At 42.2% G+C, this 20,429-nt stretch overlaps 1 protein-coding gene across 2 annotated transcripts; it reads right to left on the reverse strand.

Moving 5' to 3' along the window:
* Positions 1-1,198: 1,198 nt before the first annotated feature.
* Positions 1,199-18,359, reverse strand: LOC106561398 (unconventional prefoldin RPB5 interactor 1). Of its 2 annotated transcripts, XM_045688308.1 has the most exons (11): positions 17,993-18,359; positions 17,129-17,844; positions 16,855-16,889; positions 16,492-16,570; positions 5,198-5,333; positions 4,026-4,117; positions 3,611-3,879; positions 3,198-3,462; positions 2,949-3,100; positions 2,497-2,737; positions 1,199-2,125 (listed from the first exon to the last, which is right to left on the reverse strand). In XM_045688308.1, the coding sequence occupies exons 2-11, from the start codon at positions 17,189-17,191 to the stop codon at positions 1,943-1,945; spliced, it is 1,515 nt and encodes a 504-aa protein (XP_045544264.1). In that variant the 5' UTR covers positions 17,192-17,844; positions 17,993-18,359; the 3' UTR covers positions 1,199-1,942. The 2 variants fall into 2 exon arrangements, with proteins under 2 accessions (XP_045544264.1, XP_013980811.1); XM_014125336.2 differs by lacking the exon at positions 17,129-17,844.
* Positions 18,360-20,429: the final 2,070 nt, after the last annotated feature.

The following is a 20,429-nucleotide window of genomic DNA, read 5'->3' on the forward strand; positions in this document are numbered from 1 at the left end:
GCATACATCCTCAGGCATTCTACTTATTTATTATAGAAAATGTATAGTCTCAATGTACTGACTTTAGTTGTTGTTAGCTGCTGGTGCACCCTGACACCATTTACCGAGGTCTTTCTTTCAAATGAACTATTTGACCTAAGATTGTTTGAATGTTAAATAGATTCAAGAACATGTGAGTGTGTGCATACTTACAGTATAGAAACATGTCGATTTAATACTTCAGGGGATATTTCATAGACCAAGATTAAGCACAACTACATTTAAAAGCAGCAATTCTCAATAGAACATAGTTTTAAGTACAGGAGTAGGCTTTATCTGGGTCCATGAAACTGGCCCAGGTGTACAGCAAGGAACAGTTTAATGCCCCATGACATTTGTAGCTGGGAGCAAGAGCCTCTTCTCTGAGCATCTGTCTGGTCAACAATACCTGCTCATCTCTGCAAGGAGATCCTAAATTACCTAACTCTTAAATCCCCTTTAAACCCTGCAATGTAGATCTCTCTGTTGTTTTCAATTATTAACGTGCTCCTCTAGATCTCTTTGAAATGTTAAGTACATGTTCCAACATATACTTTCAAAGCTTTTTAAGTCCAATGATCTGTGTCTAGCCAGCGCTCAACCATGTTAAGCATTAGCTAATCTGTCTCATGCTACCTGGATAGATTTTTCCTATTGCAGCCCTAATCCTGACGAGGGGGAATCAACTACGGACCAGTTTAAAAGCCGCTTATCGAACCCTGCACTCTCGCTACTTAGCGAGCAGCTAGTGATAGCTTTTCAAACTCACAAGGTGCAACTTTAATTACAGCGAATCCCAGCGAATTACAGAATTCCCAGCCTACACAGCAGCCCTATGAAGAGGTGGTACAAAAATAGAGTTGGCAAGTCATTTTACATAGGAGAGATGATCTATTGCTGGTCATTGTGGTTCAACATTGTCAAGACATGTGGCATACCTGTGTCATGGACAGGACAGACCAACACGTACATCAGCAGTGGATTGCCATCCTATCACCTCTGACTATAGAACATCAGCCGTCATCTTGGTTATTTCCCAACAATTGTGCATGTTGAGTAGTTGACACTCCGCAGGTTTTCTACTGCGTACGTACAACGTGTCTGTTGGTCTGTCTTTTCCTTTAGTAAGGATTGGAAATAAGGTTCGAGAAAATCTACCCAAAGGGGAGTAACACCTGACTTTGTCCAAAAATCTTTTATTTTCATTCCAGTTTACAACAATATTTCTTTTTGACATAAAGCTGGTCACAGAGGTGGACATACATTCAATAGGCAGATACAATGGGATTTGGGGAAATATAGGGAAGTTAACATCTGACCCTGTCGTAGAATAATTAAGAAAGGAAAAGGCAAAAATAAATTGAACGATGCAGAGTGTCATCTTAGCATAGCAGGCAAAAGCATGGATCAAACAATGAATAGAGTTGTAAACCACTGGCTTTGTCACAGAGTATAGTCAAGACACTGACACAAGATCAACCACCATAAAATGCGCACCTAGGCAGTGTTGACTAATGTAGTGCCATAATGTTGGAGGATGAGGGCTCTAAATAAACTACCTCTATATTTAAAAACATATTGCAGTGAAGTACTAATTCATAAATAATGGGGTTCTTAGCTAAAAAGCTTGATGTTTCATTATACAAGGCAGGTAAATGGTTAAGAGTAAGTGTGTTGGGTTGCTTTCTCAACAATGTTATGCTACTCTTACAGAGTACTGCCTCTTACAGAATAGGCATATTGCAATATAAACAATGTGTACTAACAGGAAAAGCATTATGAAAGAGAAGAAGAGAGGCTTGAAGAGGGAGGGCAGATCATAGGGTGGGTTCACAGTCTGTCCAACTCAAAAAAGTGTTGGCATAGAAAATCAATGTTAAAAAAGGATCCCGTAGTTTGGATCCTGGAGACTGGCTCTGCTAGGTCACTTCTGCTGCAGCCGGGCAGCTTTGAACTTGGACACCCTCTTTGGGGCCTCTTGGGGGACCTCGGGGGCCACCTCCTCCAGTTTCCTCTCTGGAATGGTGGGCAGCGCTGGCAGAGCAATGGTGAATTGGGGGATCGACAAGGGAATGGGCTCCTTCTCAACCACCATGCCAGAAAAGGCCTGGATCAATGACAAAGAATAAGATGGCAGTTAATGTGACGCTGTAAACTTGGCAGGACATAGACCACTCCTGCTCTAAACATTTATCTAAGTTCAAAGAAATCGCTGTTCAATGTGAACTAATCACCCCTGTCTCTTGCACGTTTTATACCGATGATCGTATTTATTGCACTGTACATTTAAATCATTATCTCTCATGTTTCTTGTCTATTTATTGTATCTGTGCCGTTTTGTTGTATGTGTCTGAAGCACTGCTGTTGCTGTAATAAGAATTTCCCTAAAGGGACAAATAAAGTTGTTGGCATTGAATTGAAGATCTTTACAGTATTAGAATATTGACGGAGTATTGAATCAGGACCAGCTGAGTTTACCTGAAAGCTGCTGGTGGGGTGTAGGAGGACCCCGGTGGGGCTGTCCTCCTCCGTGATACCGTCGCTGGTGTCGCTGTACGTGTTCTCGTCATGGCTCAGAGTGCGTCCAAACGTCCGGCGCTCCTCGAAGTCGGCAGCGCTGCTCTCGCTGGTGTCGCTACACACACTGCTCTCTCTGCTCCGGGACTTCAGGATGGACTTCCTGGGGATGGGCTCGCCGTTCTTCACATCCACAAACAACCTGACAAAAAGCCACAAACATATACCCAGTCAGCCATTTTACCCAATCAGATCGCAGAACTTGTTAATAGACAGACACCATACCGAATCAGAATAAAGAAATCTGGAAACATTCAGAGTAAACACCATTCCATATATGCCATTTTTACATTTGATCCAAAATGTTGCCAAACGGTTTATGCCAACCAAACATTTAATGATTGATGTGTAACCTGTAGAGGTCTGTGGGCGTAGTGATGTTGTGGAGCCCGTGGTGAGAGTGACCGTTGCTGGTGCCGTTCTTCTTTTTCCTCTTGGCTTGCTGCTTCTGTTCTTTCAGCTCACTGAACTTCAACATGGTGTTCTTCCCTGTGTTTATCCTCACCTGGAGAGACAGAGGGACTTGAAGTACATTGATTTACATAGCTCAAATAACATAATGGTTGACTGCGATGAGTTTAATACGCTTCATACACACTGACCTTCTTGGGTTCCACCGTATGAGAGAAATAGATGGTAGGCAAACAGTCGCCTTCCTCCTCCTCTGCTTCATCTTCCTCCTCCTCCCCATCCCTGGTTGACTGGGCTGTACTGTTTAGTTGGCTGCCGTTGTTAGGCACAAACGCCCTGCCTTTGCTCCTCTCATCATGTCCATTGACACGATGATAACTGCCGCTATCTCCCTCCTTCTCTTCCTCAGAGGATGTTGTGTCGTCGTTGCCATTGGTGTCTGCACTGTCAAACTGTCTGAAAACAATAGAAACAAAGTATCAAGCCGGGAGAAATCTAATCTTCACATATTTTCTTATGAAACACAGGTGTGAAGGTGGATAGAGTGGCGCTGAATTACTCCTCAATTTGAACATCTATGCATTTTGTGTGTATTTAACTCTACCGGTGATGCTCCTCTTCCTGCTCCTCCTGCGCTTCCAACTCATCCAGTCTGGCCCATAGCTCCTCCTCAGACAGCACTCTTCTCCTGCTCCCTCCATCTCCCTCTCCACTGCCCTCTTCGTCATCCTCCTCCTCTTCTTCCTCTATCTTCACAACAGCCTCCATCTTGGGCTTAGAGTGGGGCTTAAGAGCCACACGCTGCTTTCCTTTGCTGACCATTTCTTCAATACTTCCAACCTCTTCTCTGATGTCCACATAGTCCCCTTTAGCCTGAGGAAACAGAGAAGGGTATAAGTGTGGGTGTGTTTAAAATATCTGATCATATAAATAGATTTTCTGCACAGGGAGTTGTCTATCAGATAAGCTGGCTGAAGAGGATCCTAAAAACTCTTTGTTATCGCTGTAATAACACTTACGCCTGAGAGTTTTTCTAGATCCTCTGTAAACCCAACTCTGGCTTCAAAGTCCTTCCTCGTCTTGTGCAAGTCATACAGCGCACTATTTACATCTAAAAAACAAAGCACAAAAATTGTGTGATGGAATAGAAAGATCCACCAGCAAGGGGTTAAACTCTGAACACAGTAAAAAAGAAAAAGGAAAATTATGACAAACAGTTCATAACATCGCATGCCCTCGGTGCTACTTCGGATCATTAAATCTTCACAACAATTAAACCCCCGTTCACTAATGGCAGCAGGGGCTCCGTTGCCATGGCGACAGCGAGCCTTCAAGCCGTACGTCTCGAAACGTTGGGGAAAGGTCAAACGCAGACGGCCTGACAACTCAGCGGGGCTGTTTGACAGATCTCAGCGATCCATGTTTGCATTATGGCACTTAGTTGTGTAAAAGCAGCCTGGGCAGGGTCAGGGAAGGTTATGGCACATTCACGCTTCAGGTAAACACCAGTCTAATAATGGCCGCATCATCATCACACATTGTTATTTAGGCCCATCTGACGCTATATATATTAAAGAGCTTTTTCGGATGCAGAGTGAATACCAAAGGGGAGCAAAGGGGAAAAAACTGTCTTTGGACAGGAGGGTTTAAGGCTGGACATATTGTGACAAAATAATTGCAGAGGATGGCCGAAATCGATTTGCGTAACCAACAAATAGCAATCTGGACATAATTCCGCATTTTCAATAGAAATGAACTTGCAGTATTGCAAATTATGACCATGATGATTGTGTGTTATTACTTATTTGCTAATGCAATTGTAATTTGATCGATAATTGTCCATCAGAAAAAATGTTTCAAACATTCTAACAATCCAAGTATTCACAAAATAAGTAGCCATTCAACTTTTAGTTTGAACTGAGTGATCACCTCTTTTTCGGTTTGTCTGACAGCAAGTCTATGACAACAGCCCCCCCTGCTGGATGAACCGTGGTAGTGTTGAGAAGACATTCAAAACATGACCTCAATCTTTCTCAAGAATTATCACTAGCATACACTGCAAAACAATATATAGGCATACAATTGAGGAGTTCTCTCGTTTTTTTTATAATATTAGTTATGTGAGTGTCAGAGTTGGGCAAGGTGCCATGGTATCTGAAAAAATTCAAAATGGCTTCCAAAACAAACGCACGTTTCTTCCTGTGCTCCACGAGCTTCTGGGCCTGCTTGGCAGAGCACTTTGCAAACCAGTTGTCCCCCAGCAGCACGGTGATCTCATTGGTATGGACCAGCTTCCCAGGCATGAAGGCCAGAGGGCCAAATGGCACCTGTTACAGCAAAGAGGAGAAGGAGATCAATTTGCATTATTCAAGTTGAGTTCAAGTTTCAACTTGACTTTCAATCGTTTTTATAGAATTTTTGTTGTATACAGTACTTTTATTTAACCTTTATTTAACTAGGCAAGTCAGTTAAGAAGAAATTCTTATTTAGAATGACGGCCTACCAAAAGGCAAAAGGCCTCCCGCGGGAACGGGGGCTGGGATAAAAATAAAAATATATAATAATATATAGAACAAAACACACATCACGAGAAGAGAGACAACACTACATAAAGAGAGACCTAAGACAACAACACATGACAACACAGCATGGTAGCAACACAACATGGTAACAGGAAAAAATACGGTACAAACATTATTGGGCATAGACAACAGCACAAAAGGCAAGAAGGTAGAGACGACAATACATCACGCAAAGCAGCCACAACTGTCAGTAAGTGTCCATGATTGAGTCTTTGAATGAAGAGATTGAGATAAAAACTGTCCAGTTTGAGTGTTTGTTGCAGCTCATTCCAGTCGCTAGCTGCAGCGAACTGAAAAGACGAGCGACCCAGGGATGTGTGTGCTTTGGGGACCTTTAACAGAATGTGACTGGAAGAACGGGTGTTGTATGTGGAGGATGAGGGCTGCAGTAAATATCTCAGATAGGGAGGAGTGAAACCTAAGAGGGTTTATTAATAAGCATCAACCAGTGTGTCTTACGATAGTACCAGTCAAACGTTTGGACAAACCTACTCATTCAAGGGTTTTTCTTTATTTTTACATTGTAGAATAAAAGTGAACACATCAAAACTATTAAATAGTGGCACAGCGGTCTAAGGCACTGCATCTCGGTGCTAGAGGCGTCACTACAGACCCTGGTTCGATTCCAGGCTGTATCACAACCGGCCGTGATTGGGAGTCCCATAGGGTGGCACACAATTGGCCCAGCACTCTCCTCCTTGGTCAAAATAACCCTTACACAGCCTGGAGATGTGTTGCGTCATTGTCCTGTTGAAAAACAAATGATAGTCCCACTAAGCGCAAACCAGATGGGGTGGCATATCCCTGCAGAATGTGGTGGTAGCCATGCTGGTTAAGTGTTCCTTGAATTATAAATAAATCACAGACAGTGTCACCAACAAAGCACCCCCACACCTCCATGATTCACGGTGGGAACCACACATGCAGAGATCTGTTCACCTTGACTGACCTTTATGTCTTAAAGTAATGATGGACTGTCATTTCTCTTTGCTTATTTGAGTTGTTCTTGCCATAATATGGACTTGGTCTTTTACCAAGTATGCTATCTTCTGTATACCACCCCTACCTTGTCACAAAACAACTGATTGGGTCAAATGCATTAAGGAAAGAAATTCCACAAATGTTACAGTTTTTGACAATCGCTAGGACCCATTTCTCAATACTTAGGTCACTTTTTCAAAACTCTTCACACAGTGAGCACAACAGTAGTCTATGTGGGCTAAACTGTGGATCATTTTTCATTGCTTTGGCACAAAATGCATTCAATAACTAAATCTTTCAAATGTCATTAATTATTTTCTCACTCAGACACAACCACCACCAAAACTCTATGTACCTACAGGCCAATTTGCAAATGTTTACATACTCTTTTCAAAACTGTTAAACTTAAATTCAAAACCTAACATAAAACAAAATTGAATAAGACAGCAATTTGCTACATTTGTACAGTAATACCGTATTGAAATATACTGCTCAAAAAAATAAAGGGAACACTTAAACAACACAATGTAACTCCAAGTCAATCACACTTCTGTGAAATCAAACTGTCCACTTAGGAAGCAACACTGATTGACAATAAATTTCACATGCTGTTGTGCAAATGGAATAGACAACAGGTGGAAATTATAGGCAATAAGCAAGACACCCCCAATAAAGGAGTGCTTCTGCAGGTGGAGACCACAGACCACTTCTCAGTTCCTATGCTTCCTGGCTGATGTTTTGGTCACTTTTGAATGCTTTCACTCTAGTGGTAGCATGAGACGGAGTCTACAACCCACACAAGTGGCTCAGGTAGTGCAGCTCATCCAGGATGGCACATCAATGCGAGCTGTGGCAAGAAGGTTTGCTGTGTCTGTCAGCGTAGTGTCCAGAGCATGGAGGCGCTACCAGGAGACAGGCCAGTACATCAGGAGACGTGGAGGAGGTCGTAGGAGGGCAACAACCCAGCAGCAGGACCGCTACCTCCACCTTTGTGCAAGGAGGAGCACTGCCAGAGCCCTGCAAAATGACCTCCAGCAGGCCACAAATGTGCATGTGTCTTCTCAAACGGTCAGAAACAGACTCCATGAGGGTGGTATGAGGGCCCGACGTCCACAGGTGGGGGTTGTGCTTACAGCCCAACACCGTGCAGGACGTTTGGCATTTGCCAGAGAACACCAAGATTGGCAAATTCGCCACTGGAGCCCTGTGCTCTTCACAGATGAAAGCGGGTTCACACTGAGCACATGTGACAGACGTGACAGAGTCTGGAGACGCCGTGGAGAACATTCTGCTGCCTCCAACATCCTCCAGCATGACCGGTTTGGCGGTGGGTCAGTCATGGTGTGGGGTGGCATTTCTTTGGGGGGCCGCACAGCCCTCCATGTGCTCGCCAGAGGTAGCCTGACTGCCATTAGGTACCGAGATGAGATCCTCAGACCCCTTGTGAGACCATATGCTGGTGCGGTTGGCCCTGGGTTCCTCCTAATGCAAGACAATGCTAGACCTCATGTGGCTGGAGTGTGTCAGCAGTTCCTGCAAGAGGAAGGCATTGATGCTATGGACTGGCCCGCCCGTTCCCCAGACCTGAATCCAATTGAGCACATCTGGGACATCATGTCTCGCTCCATCCACCAACGCCACGTTGCACCACAGACTGTCCAGGAGTTGGCGGATGCTTTAGTCCAGGTCTGGGAGGAGATCCCTCAGGAGAACATCCGCCACCTCATCAGGGGCATGCCCAGGCGTTGTAGGGAGGTCATACAGGCACGTGGAGGCCACACACACTACTGAGCCTCATTTTCACTTGTTTTAAGGACATTACATCGAAGTTGGATCAGCCTGTAGTGTGGTTTTCCACTTTAATTTTGAGTGTGAATCCAAATCCAGACCTCCATGGGTTGATAAAATTGGATTTCCATTGATTATTTTTGTGTGATTTTGTTGTCAGCACATTCAACTATGTAAAGAAAAAAGTATTTAATAAGATTATTTCTTTCATTCAGATCTAGGATGTGTTGTTTAAGTGTTCCCTTTATTTTTTTGTGCAGTGTATATTCCAAATCTAAAAGAAATAAATACTATCAAAACAATTAGACCAACCACAGCTGATTCCCATTGTAGCTGAACACCTACCCAGGTGTTAGTCTTTCAATTTCATTACCATCTATACAAAAGGGGACATCTTAGGAATAATGCTGGACTGTAATATAAACATGGACCCAGCCAGAGATAGAGAAGTGGCTGACAGAGGAAGAAGAGTGGCTGGGAGAGGGAGGGAGAGGAGTACGTATGCATGGTGGAAAAGACTGAGTGGAAGATCAAGAGCTGTAGTCTCAGTTGAGATTAGGGCTACTATAATTGATCATGTAATAAATCATGGTCTATCAATGAGAGAGGCTGGTCTGAGAGTGCAGACAAATCTGCAACGCTCAACAGTGGCATCTATTGTGAGAAATAAACAACACGTAAGATGTCCATTCTGCAAGGGCACATTCTGCACATTTCAAAAGTAAATTGAGCAAAGCCTCCAAACCCACTTGTGTGTAATTGTTTTTGTATTTCTGCTTAGGACCCAACAGTTACCTCCTACAGGCGGGAGAGGTAGGATTTTCACTGCTGTGCAGGAAACTGCAATCGTTGATATGGTCATCAGAAACAATGGCATAAAACTCACAGAGATTGGGGACAGAGTGTTGGCAGACAACATTACATTTGGAAATATTCACAATGTAAGCATGACAACTATTTCTAGAGTCCTGAAACAACATCAAGTCAGGATGAAGCAGTTGTACACTGTCCCCTTTGAGAGGAACTCTGAACGAGTCAAGCAACTCAGGAACCAATATGTCCAGGTAAGATGACTATAAAATACACAACTGGTTTTGAACAAAACCAAACAGGGCAGAGGCACACAATGACATGTTTTAAGGTATAATGTAAACTACCGTAATAGCCTAACTCTTATATTGCCTTGTGGATTTATTTTAGGTAGTCATGGAGATTAAAGCAAGGCAAACACCCCACATATTCATCTTTGTGGATGAGGCTGGTTTCAACTTGGCCAAAACACAGTTGCGAGGAAGGAATGTGATTGGGAAAAGAGCCACAGTGGATGTCCCGGGCCAGAGGGGTGCCAGCATTACAATGTGTGCAGCAGTATCCTCTGATGGATTGCTGTTACACAAACCGCTAATTGGGCCATACAACGCAGAGCGCCTCATTTAATTCCTGGGTGACCTCTATAGAATGGTTGTGCCAGGTGAGGAAAGGGTTGCAGTGAGGCGAAATCAGCCAACGTTTGTAATTGTTTGGGACAATGTGGCATCTCACCAATCCCGTGCAGTCACAGTGGTTTGCAGCCCATCCCAGGATGGTGTCACTTTTCCTCCCGCCTTACTCTCCATTCCTCAACCCCATAGAATAATTATTTTCCTCATGGAGGTGGAAGGTTTATGACCACATGATCAAATGTCCCTCCTGGATGCAATGAATGCTGGATGCCTGGACATATCTGCAGAAGATTTCCAGAGATGGACCAGGCATGCCAAAATATTATTTCCTAGGTGTATTGCCCAAAATGACATAAGATGTAATGTGGAGGAGAACCTGTGGCCAAATGCAGAAGACAGGGTTGACTAGCATTTCTACTGTATCTGTATCGGTAGACGGTGTATATACAAATTCTTGTATTTTGGAATCACTCAATGCCAAAAATGACATAAAAAATATTGAAGCATATTGCATCATGTCTGATTCATTCCTGTAACATATACTGCAGTGAATTCTAAACAGTAGAGAGTTGTCATTCTTGTTAGTTATTTTTTTTTACAAAAGAAAACATTGTGTAATGCTACCTGTTGTTAGTGTTTTTTAGGTCATTGTTTTATGAGTGACAAAGTGTTCTTGTTGGGTGACAAACTTTGTGAGTGTTATGGAATAATGAGTTAACCTCTCTTGGGTAGGGGGCAGTATTTTCACGTCCGGATAAAAAAAACGTACCCGATTTAATCTGGTTATTACTCCTGCCCAGAAACTAGAATATGCATATAATTGTTTGATTTGGATAGAAAACACACTAAAGTTTCTAAAACTGTTTGAATGGTGTCTGTGAGTATAACAGAACTCATATGGCAGGCCAAAACCTGAGAAGATTCTATACAGGAAGTGCCCTCTCTGACCATTTCTTGGCCTTCTATAGCCTCCTTATCGAAAACAGAGGATCTCTGCTGTAACGTGACATTTTCTAAGGCTCCCATAGGCTCTCAGAAGGCGCCAGAACGGGGAATGATGACACGGGTGCGCGCGTGCACGTGAAGACACCATTTTCTTCTTTCAGTCTTTGAACGAAAACAACGTCTCCCGGTCGGAATATTATCGCTATTTTATGAGAAAAATCGCATAAAAATTGATTTTAAACAGCGTTTGACATGCTTCAAAGTACGGTAATGGAATATTTTGACATTTTTTGTCACGACATGCATCCGCGCGTCACCGTTCGGATAGGGACCTGAACGCACGGACAAAACAGAGGATATTTGAACATAACTATGAATTATTTTGAACCAAAACAACATTTGTGGTTGAAGTAGAAGTCCTGGGAGTGCATTCTGACGAAGAACAGCAAAGGTAATCCAATTTTTCTTATAGTAATTCTGAGTTTAGTGAACGCCAAACTTGGTGGGTGTCAAATTAGCTAGCCGGTGATGGCGAGCTATCTACTCAAAATATTGCAAAATGTGCTTTGGCCGAAAAGCTATTTTAAAATCTGACACCACGATTGCATAAAGGAGTTCTGTATTTATAATTCTTAAAATAATTGTTATGTTTTTTTGTGAACGTTTATCGTGAGTAATTTAGTAAATTCACCGCAAGTTTTCGGTATGTTTGCTAGTTCTGAACGTCACATGCTAATGTAAAAAGCTGTTTTTTGATATAAATATGAACTTGATTGAACAAAACATTCATGTATTGTATAACCTGTTATGGCTAGGGGGCAGTATTTTCACGGCTGGATAAAAAACGTACCCGATTTAATCTGGTTACTACTCCTGCCCAGTAACTAGAATATGCATATAATTATTGGCTTTGGATAGAAAACACTCCAAAGTTTCTAAAACTGTTTGAATGGTGTCTGTGAGTATAACAGAACTCAAATGGCAGGTCAAAACCTGAGAGATTCCTTTACAGGAAGTGGCCTGTCTGACCATTTCTTGAACTTCTTTGCCATCTCTATCTATTACAAAGGATCTCTGCTCTAACGTGACACTTCCTACGTCTTCCATAGGCTCTCAGAGCCCGGGAAAAACCTGAATGTCGTCATTCCAGCCCCAGGCTGAAACACATTATCGCCTTTCTCAAGTGGCCGATCAAGGGACTGTGGGCTTAGGCGCGTGCACTGGCCGCCCCCGTCTTTGTGATTTTTCCTCTGTTTGCCGAAAAGGAGATTCCCGGTCGGAATATTATCGCTTTGTTACGAGATAAATTGCATAAAATTTGATTTTAAACAGCGGTTGACATGCTTCGAAGTACGGTAATGGAATATTTACAATTTTTTTGTCACGAATTGCGCCATGCGCACGACCCTTCTTTACCATTTCGGATAGTTTCTGGAGCGCACGAACAAAACGCCGCTATTCGGATATAACGATGGATTATTTGGGACCAAACGAACATTTGTTATTGAAGTAGCAGTCCTGGGAGTGCATTCTGACGAAGACAACAAAGGTAATAACATTTTTGTTATAGTAAATCTGATTTTGGTGAAGGCTAAACTTGCCGGGTGTCTAAATAGCTAGCCCGTGATGGCTGGGCTATGTACTTAGAATATTGCAAAATGTGCTTTCACCAAAAAGCTATTTTAAAATCGGACATATCGAGTGCATAGAGGAGTTCTGTATCTATAATTCTTAAAATAATTGTTATGCTTTTTGTGAACGTTTATCGTGAGTAATTTAGTAAATTGTTAGTAAATTCCCCGGAAGTTTGCGGGGGGTATGCTAGTTCTGAACGTCACATGCTAATGTAAAAAGCTGTTTTTTGATATAAATATGAACTTGATTGAACAAAACATGCATGTATTGTATAACATAATGTCCTAGGTGTGTCATCTGATGAAAATCATCAAAGGTTAGTGCTGCATTTAGCGGTCTTCTGGGTTTTTGTGACATTATATGCTAGCTTGAAAAATGGGTGTCTGATTATTTCTGGCTGGGTACTCTGCTGACATAATCTAATGTTTTGCTTTCGCTGTAAAGCCTTTTTGAAATCGGACAGTGTGGTTAGATAAAGGAGAGTCTTGTCTTTAAAATGCTGTGAAATAGTCATATGTTTGAAAAATTGAAGTTTTTGTATTTTTGAGGAATTTGTAATTCGCGCCACGCCTATCATTGGATATTGGAGCAGGTGTTCCGCTAGCGGAACATCTAGATGTAAGAGGTTAACATAATGTCCTAGGAGTGTCATCTGATGAAGATCATCAAAAGGTTAGTGCTGCATTTAGCTGTGGTTTTGGTTTTTGTGACATTATATGCTAGCTTGGAAAATGGGTATGTGATTATTTCTGGCTGGGTACTCTCCTGACAATCTAATGTTTTGCTTTCGTTGTAAAGCCTTTTTGAAATCGGACAATGTGGTTAGATTAACGAGAGTCTTGTCTTTAAAATGGTGTAAAATAGTCATATGTTTGAGAAATTGAAGTTATAGCATTTTTAAGGTTTTTGAATATCGCGCCACTCGATTCCACTGGCTGTTGACTAGGTGGGACGATTTCGTCCCACATACCTGAGAGAGGTTAAGACATGTAAGAAGTGTTTTGGTAGTTTTAGTGCATTTTGGATGTGAAATTAACTGCTGTGCCAAGCTGAAAGTTGGTTAGGAGAACTGTGTGAAGAGTTTTGAAAAGTGACTTAAGTATTGAGAACTGGGTCCTAAAGATTTTTTTTTTTACAATGTAATTGAAATGCATTCCAGGTGGCTACCTCATGAAGCTGGCTGAGAGAATGGCAAGAATGTGAAAAGCTGTCATCAAGGCAAAGGGTGGCTACTTAGAAGAGTCTAAAATCTCTTTTGATTTAACACTTTTTTGGTTACTACATGATTCCATGTTTTTTATTTATTAAATGTTTAACTAGGCACATCAGTTAAGAACAAATTATTATTTATAATGACGGCCTACTCCGGCCAAACCCTAACCCGGACGACGCTGGGCCAATTGCGCGCCGCCCTATGGGACTCCCAATCACGGCCGGTTGTGATACAGCCTGGAATCGAACCAGGTTCTGTAGTGACGCCTCTAGCACCGAGATGCAGTGCCTTAGACCGCTGTGCCACTATTTAATAGTTTTGATGTCTTCAAAACTAAAAAATAGTAAAAATAAAGAAAAACCCTGGAATGAGTAGGTGTGTCCAAACTTTTGAATGTCACTGTATATTAGGGCAATTTAAACATGGTTCTGCATACTTTTTTACAAACTAAAAGTGAAGCTGAATAGCTGAAAGAAAAGGAGAATAGAAACTGATAGTGAAAGATAAGGCCTTCCCTACAACACACCATATGTAAACATCTCAAAAGCACCCATCTCGCTGTATTAACTGCTGTGTTTTCGCTCCAGATCAAGAGGGGACAATGGCTTGGGAATTCACTCGACACACCTCATAATAAACTGTAAATAATACCCTGCTATGGAAACTCACTCCCCAGTGCATTTACTGCAATTGAGTGGACAAGATGGCCCCGACAGACACGGTCACCCTGTTTCCTAGCCAAATTTGCATTATTTCACATTTTTGTATTATTTCTTACATTTGCTCAGAAATTTCCAGTATAATTTCATACAGCCAATTTTTTTGTTGTTGTTTTATCCACTTTGTATATGGGTGCTTACATTTATCCTATTTCACACATGTACAAGTTCGAATTGTTAATGTATTTGTTGCTGTTGATAATAGCTGACACACCCTCAACTATTATCAATGGCAACCCAGGAGCAATTAGGGTTAAGTGCCTTGCTCAAGGGCACAGACAGATTTTTCACCTAGTCAGCTCAGGGATTTGAACCAGCAACCTTTTGGTTACTGGCCCAACACTCCTAACCGCTAGGCTACCTGCCACGGTTAGGATATATATAGTATTCTAGTCATGGCTCATCCTGTACAACTACTGCCATACACACCTTTTTCTAATCATATGCTGTCCATACATTAAATATACACACAGTGCTTTCAGAAAGTATTCAGACCCCTTGACTTAAAAAAAAAAGTTACAGCCTTAAAAAAAAAAAAATGTTTAGGTTATGTTCCCCCCCCTCAATCTACACACAATACACCATAATGACAAAGCAAAAACAGGTTAATACATTTTAGCAAATTTATTGAAAACAGAAATCTTACATTTACACAAGTATTCAGACCCTTTACTCAGTACTTCGTTGAAGCACCTTTGGCAGCAATTACAGCCTTGAGTCTTCTTGGGTATGACGCTACAAGCTGCGCACACCTGTATTTGGGAATTTCATCCCATTCTTCTCTGCTGATCCTCTGAAGCTCTGTCAGGTTGGATGGGGAGCGTTGCTGCACAGCTATTTTCAGGTCTCTCCAGAGATGTTCGATCGGGTTCAAGTCCGGGCTCTGGCTAGGCTACTCAAGGACATTGAGAATTGTCCCGACATTTGTCCCGACATTGAGAACAGTCCCCTGGCTGTGTGCTTAGGGTCGTTGTCATGTTGGAAGGTGAACCGTCGTCCCAGTCTGAGGTCCTGAGCGTTCTGGAGCAGGTTTTCATCAAGGATCTCTCTGTACTTTGCTCTGCTCATCTTTCCCTTTATCCTGACTAGTCTCCCAGTCCCTGCCGCTGAAAAACACCTCCCACAGCATGATGCTGCCACCACCATGCTTCACCGTAGAGAAGGTGCCAAGTTTCCTCCAGACGTGACGCTTGGCATTCAGGCAAAAGAGTTCAAACTTGGTTTCATCAGGACAAGAGAATCTTGTTTCTCATGGTCTGAGAGTCATTAGGTGCCTTTTGGAAAACTCCAAGCGGGCTGTCATGTGCCTTTTACTGAGGAGTGGCTTCGTCTGGCCACTCTACCATAAAGGCCTGATTGGTGGAGTGCTACAGAGATGGGACAATCTTCCAGAAGGACATCCATCTCCACAGAGGAACTCTGGAGCTCTGTCAGAGTGACCATGAGGTTCTTGGTCACCTCCCTGATCAAGGCCCTTCTCCCCCGATTGCTCAGTTTGGGCAGGCGGCCAGATCTAGGAAGAGTCTAGGTGGTTCCAAACTTCTTCCATTTAAGAATGATGGAGGCCACTGTGTTCTTGGAGACCTTCAATGTTGTAGAGATTTTTTGGTACCCTTCCCCAGATCTGTGCCTAGACACAATCCTGTCTCTGTGCTTTATGGACAATTGCTTTGACCTCATGGCTTGGTTTTTGCTCTGACATGCACTGTCAACTGTGGGACCTTATATAGAAAGGTGTGTGCCTTTCCAAATCATGTCCAATTGAATTTACCACATGTGGACTCCAATCAAGTTGTAGAAACATCTCAAGGATGATCAATGGAAACCAGATGCTCTTGAGCTCAATTTCAAATCTCATCGCAAAGATTGCTTTGTCATTATGGAATATTGTGTGTAGACTGATGGAACATTTTTTATTTAATACATTTTGGAATAAGGCTGTAATGTAACAAAATGTGGTAAAAGTGAAGGGGTCTGAATACTGTATATATATTATATATATGCTCTGGACTCTGATATTGCTCGTTCTGACATTTCTTAATAATTGTTTATTTTATTGTGTGGGCGGGGGGGGGTTGTGTGTGTATTGTTATTGCATTTTGTTGCATCTGCGATAACATCTGCAAATCTGTGTGCGCAACCAATAAACTTTGATTTGATAAGAGAAAGATGGAACGTACCATGATGTCATAGGACACCTGATCTGGAAGAGTTTTGAGTCGATCCTCGAGGGTTTCATAGTCACCTTTTACCTTCGCCCTGAAAGTCCAAAGTTTTTTTTATTTCAGTTCAAAAATGGCACACACACAAAACATTACACATGCCCTTCCTGATCTACAGGTTATGCCTGAAAGGACACACAGATCTCATGTTTAGCCTATCTATCTATGTACTATCAAGGATGTGGTGAGTGACTCGTGGTGGAACTAGTAGCGTTATCTAGAAGCACAGTAGCACCCTAACGCACAAGATGCTGTGTGTATGAGTGGTAGTGGCTGACTCCTATGCTATAGTCACTACGTGGAATCGCTACACAAACTCACCAGTGCTGGATCTGACCTTCGCAGCCTTGCACCACCTGTTGTTAACAGAGTGACAATTATTTAGGTCAAACTTTGCATTTCTATTCTCCCTAAAAAAAAAAACTGTCAGAAGAACCCCCTGTACAGTTGTTTACATGTACTCACTGGGGGAAAACAACACAGAAGCAAATTCTCGGGAAGTTTAGAGTGTTTTGGTTAAACAGCTGTCAAAGATGAATTGTATCGAAATGTAAAAGGATCAAAAACTTTTCTGAACCACCCAGTATATACTTACATACACTGGAGCACCAACCTGGGGGCAGGAAGGGGCATCTGCATACTTTGCAATGGATGTCATACCAGGAAGTAGCCTACTACAGTACTACACTTTGGGTAGAAGCATGTCCCAACACATTAGGCCTATGTTTCTATTTGAAAGAAGGCATAAAGTTGCACCCTCCATTGCATGCTGCATGACTCCAATTCTAATGTAACACAACAAGAACATGACTTTGCCAACTGACTAACAGTAGCTAGCTAGCTCTTTACTGTTGTCCTATACTGCATTTGCATTGCCTGTAAATGCCTTTTATTAAACATCATCAGTCATCAATGCCTTACACTTTGGATTGATATTCGCTATACACTTAGATAAGATTAAACTAGTTAGTTATGGATGTTGAATCTAGGTTAATGTTTAATGGGCAGTAGGCCGGCCGCACAAGGAAATGCGTGTGTATTGTTACGTGCATGGTTCATTTGTTTACTTTTCATGCATTGTACTTGCTGAAATAGATAAACATGGGTCAATATCAGAGCAATTGACAAACTTGATGATGCATACTCGATGGTTGTACACAACATGGCTTGTCCAGGATCCACGCTGAAATAAACAACAAGCAACATGTGACTGCTACCTCAAGGAAGCTTCTAGAAAAAAAGGTTTAGAAAATGTCCACGATAAATGATCTGTCGAAGAGGCCACGCGCACATAAATGAATATGCAACCTGCTGAAAGAGAATGTATGTTAGGTCTCATCTCACGAAAATGCAAAAAGATTTGCATAATTCTGTTGTCGACCGCGTGCATGATCAACACGCACAGCTCACGCTAGCCAGGTAACGTTAGCTACAGTAGCAAGCTAATTCATTGTTTTACCTTTTTATGCTCCACTCGAAGTCTATCAACTCCTTGTGGGACCTCTATATTCATTTTATTTCTCTCAGCCATTTTCCCATGTAATATTTAGATGAAAATGTGACGTTTGTCAATAAAAAATAATGCTCAGGGGTTGTAAGTCCTAAAAAAATGTTTATGAATGCAATTGCAGGTATTCCTGAGAGGCGTTTTCCTATTATTCATCAAAGGGGCAGTGGTAGATATCCAAGATTTCGGAAGTGAAACCATTTCACATTCTCATTTTAGGATTTCAGCATGATCTCCGGAATATAATCCTCTGTTGTTCAGCGTCCTCCTCACCGACCCTGCGCCATGTTCCTCTACCCGTTTCCCAGTGTACTCTGGGTAAAATGCTCTCAAGCACAACAATGTTGCAAATGCATGAAAAATGATAACATAATGTAAACAATAGGCTACAGACAGACAGCATTTCCCTTTCTCGCAATGTTGTTAAATTAAACATTACAAACTGTCTCTTTCCACGTTCCGTGAGGTAAATTGACTGTATATATTGTGTGATTGGTTCCAATCCCCCTTCCCCATTAAATGCCATAATTATATTTTAAACCCAGAGCGTTAGTTTATATTTGAACTTTCATTTTAGTCGTTTAGCAGACGCTCTTATACAGAGCGATTTACAGTAGCGAGTGCACACATTTACATACTTTGCAAATTATATCAAATAGTTAGTTGTAAATTCACTGTAGTTACAGAGCATTGGTTAAAACTTTATTCCATCAATCCAATTAGTATGATAAACTGAGGTTGTAAAATTACTGTAATCATGTTCTTTTACATTATTGTGAATTATGCAAGATCGAATCTTCTACTTATGTTGCACCAAGATGCACATACAATTAATTTGTCAGATGCTCACATGATAGAGGCCAGCAGTATAGTTTGGAAGATCAGTTATCTGTCTCTTTTGCTAAATATACAGTAAATTCAAATGGCAAAATCTCAGGAAAAGGTCACACAATCGCAGGGCTGCGTACGAAAACAAGCAATAAGCATTCAATGAAACGGAAATAGTGCTGTTCTAAACGACCTGTTTAAAAAAGGTTGTGGGATCAGGTTCAAAATGTACCGCTGTCCTTTGAACAGTAATGTCCGCACCATGGCACACCCAATCGGGGTGGCATGTAACCTGACGGGTAGGAGCATTGTGCAAGTGTAACCGATGTGAAATGGCTAGTTAGTTAGTGGTGGTGCGCGCTAATAGCGTTTCAATCGGGTGACGCCACTCGCTCTGAGACCTGAAGTAGTTGTTCCCCTTACTCTGCAAGGGCCGTGGATTTTGTGGCGCGATGGGTGTCAGTTGTTAATGTGTGCAGAGGGTCCCTGGTTCAAGCCCAGGTTGGGGCGAGGAGAGGGACGGAAGCTATACTGTTTCACAAGTAACCAAAATGTTGCTGGATCAAATCCCCAAGGTGACAAGGTAACGATCTGTCGTTCTGCCCTTGAGGAAGGCAGTTAACCCCCGGGTGTCGATGACGTGGATGTCGATTAATGCAGCCCCCCCCACCTCTCTGATTCAGTGGGTTAAATGCGGAAGATGCATTCAGTTGTACAAATATAATTTCAATTTAAGGATCTTTATCGCTACACTCAAATCAAATGTTATTGGTCAGTTACACATGGTTAGCAGATGTTAATGTGAGTGTAGCGAAATGCTTGTGCTTCTAGTTCCGACAGTGCAGTAATATCTAAGTAAACTACCTAATACACACAAATCTAAACGGATGGAATAACAATATATACATATAAATATATGGATGTGCGATGACCGAGCAGCATAGGCAAGATGCAATAGATAGTATAAAATACAGTATATACATGTAAGATATGTAAACATTATTAAAGTGGAATTATTTAAAGTGACTAGTGATCCATTTATTACAGTGGCCAATGATTCGAGTCTGTATGTAGGCAGCAGCCTCTCTGTGTTAGTGATGGCTGTTTAACAGTCTGATGGCCTTGACATGAGACTGTAAAACAGCTTCTTCGGTCCCAGCTTCGGGTGCTGTAGGTGTTCTGGAGGGCAGGTAGTTTGCCCCCGGTGATGCGTTGTGCAGACCGCACCACCCTCTGGAGAGACTTTCGGTTGAGGGCGGTGCAGTTGCCATACCAGGCTGTGATACAGCCCGACAGGATGCTCTCAACTGTGTATCTGTAAAAGTTTGTGAGGGTTTTAGGTGACAAGCCAAATTTATTCAGCCTCCCGAGGTTGAAGAGGCGCTGTTGCGCTTTCTTCATCACACTGTCTGTGTGGGCGGAACATTTCCGTTTGTCCGTGATGTATACACAGAGGAACATTAAACTTTCCACCTTCTCCACTGCTGTCCTGTCGATGTGGATAAGGGGGTGCTCCCTCTGCTGTTTCCTGAAGTCTACGATCATCTCCTTTGTTTTGTTG

Source organism: Salmo salar, chromosome ssa10, assembly GCF_905237065.1.
Source record: "Salmo salar chromosome ssa10, Ssal_v3.1, whole genome shotgun sequence".
NCBI lineage: Eukaryota > Metazoa > Chordata > Actinopteri > Salmoniformes > Salmonidae > Salmo > Salmo salar.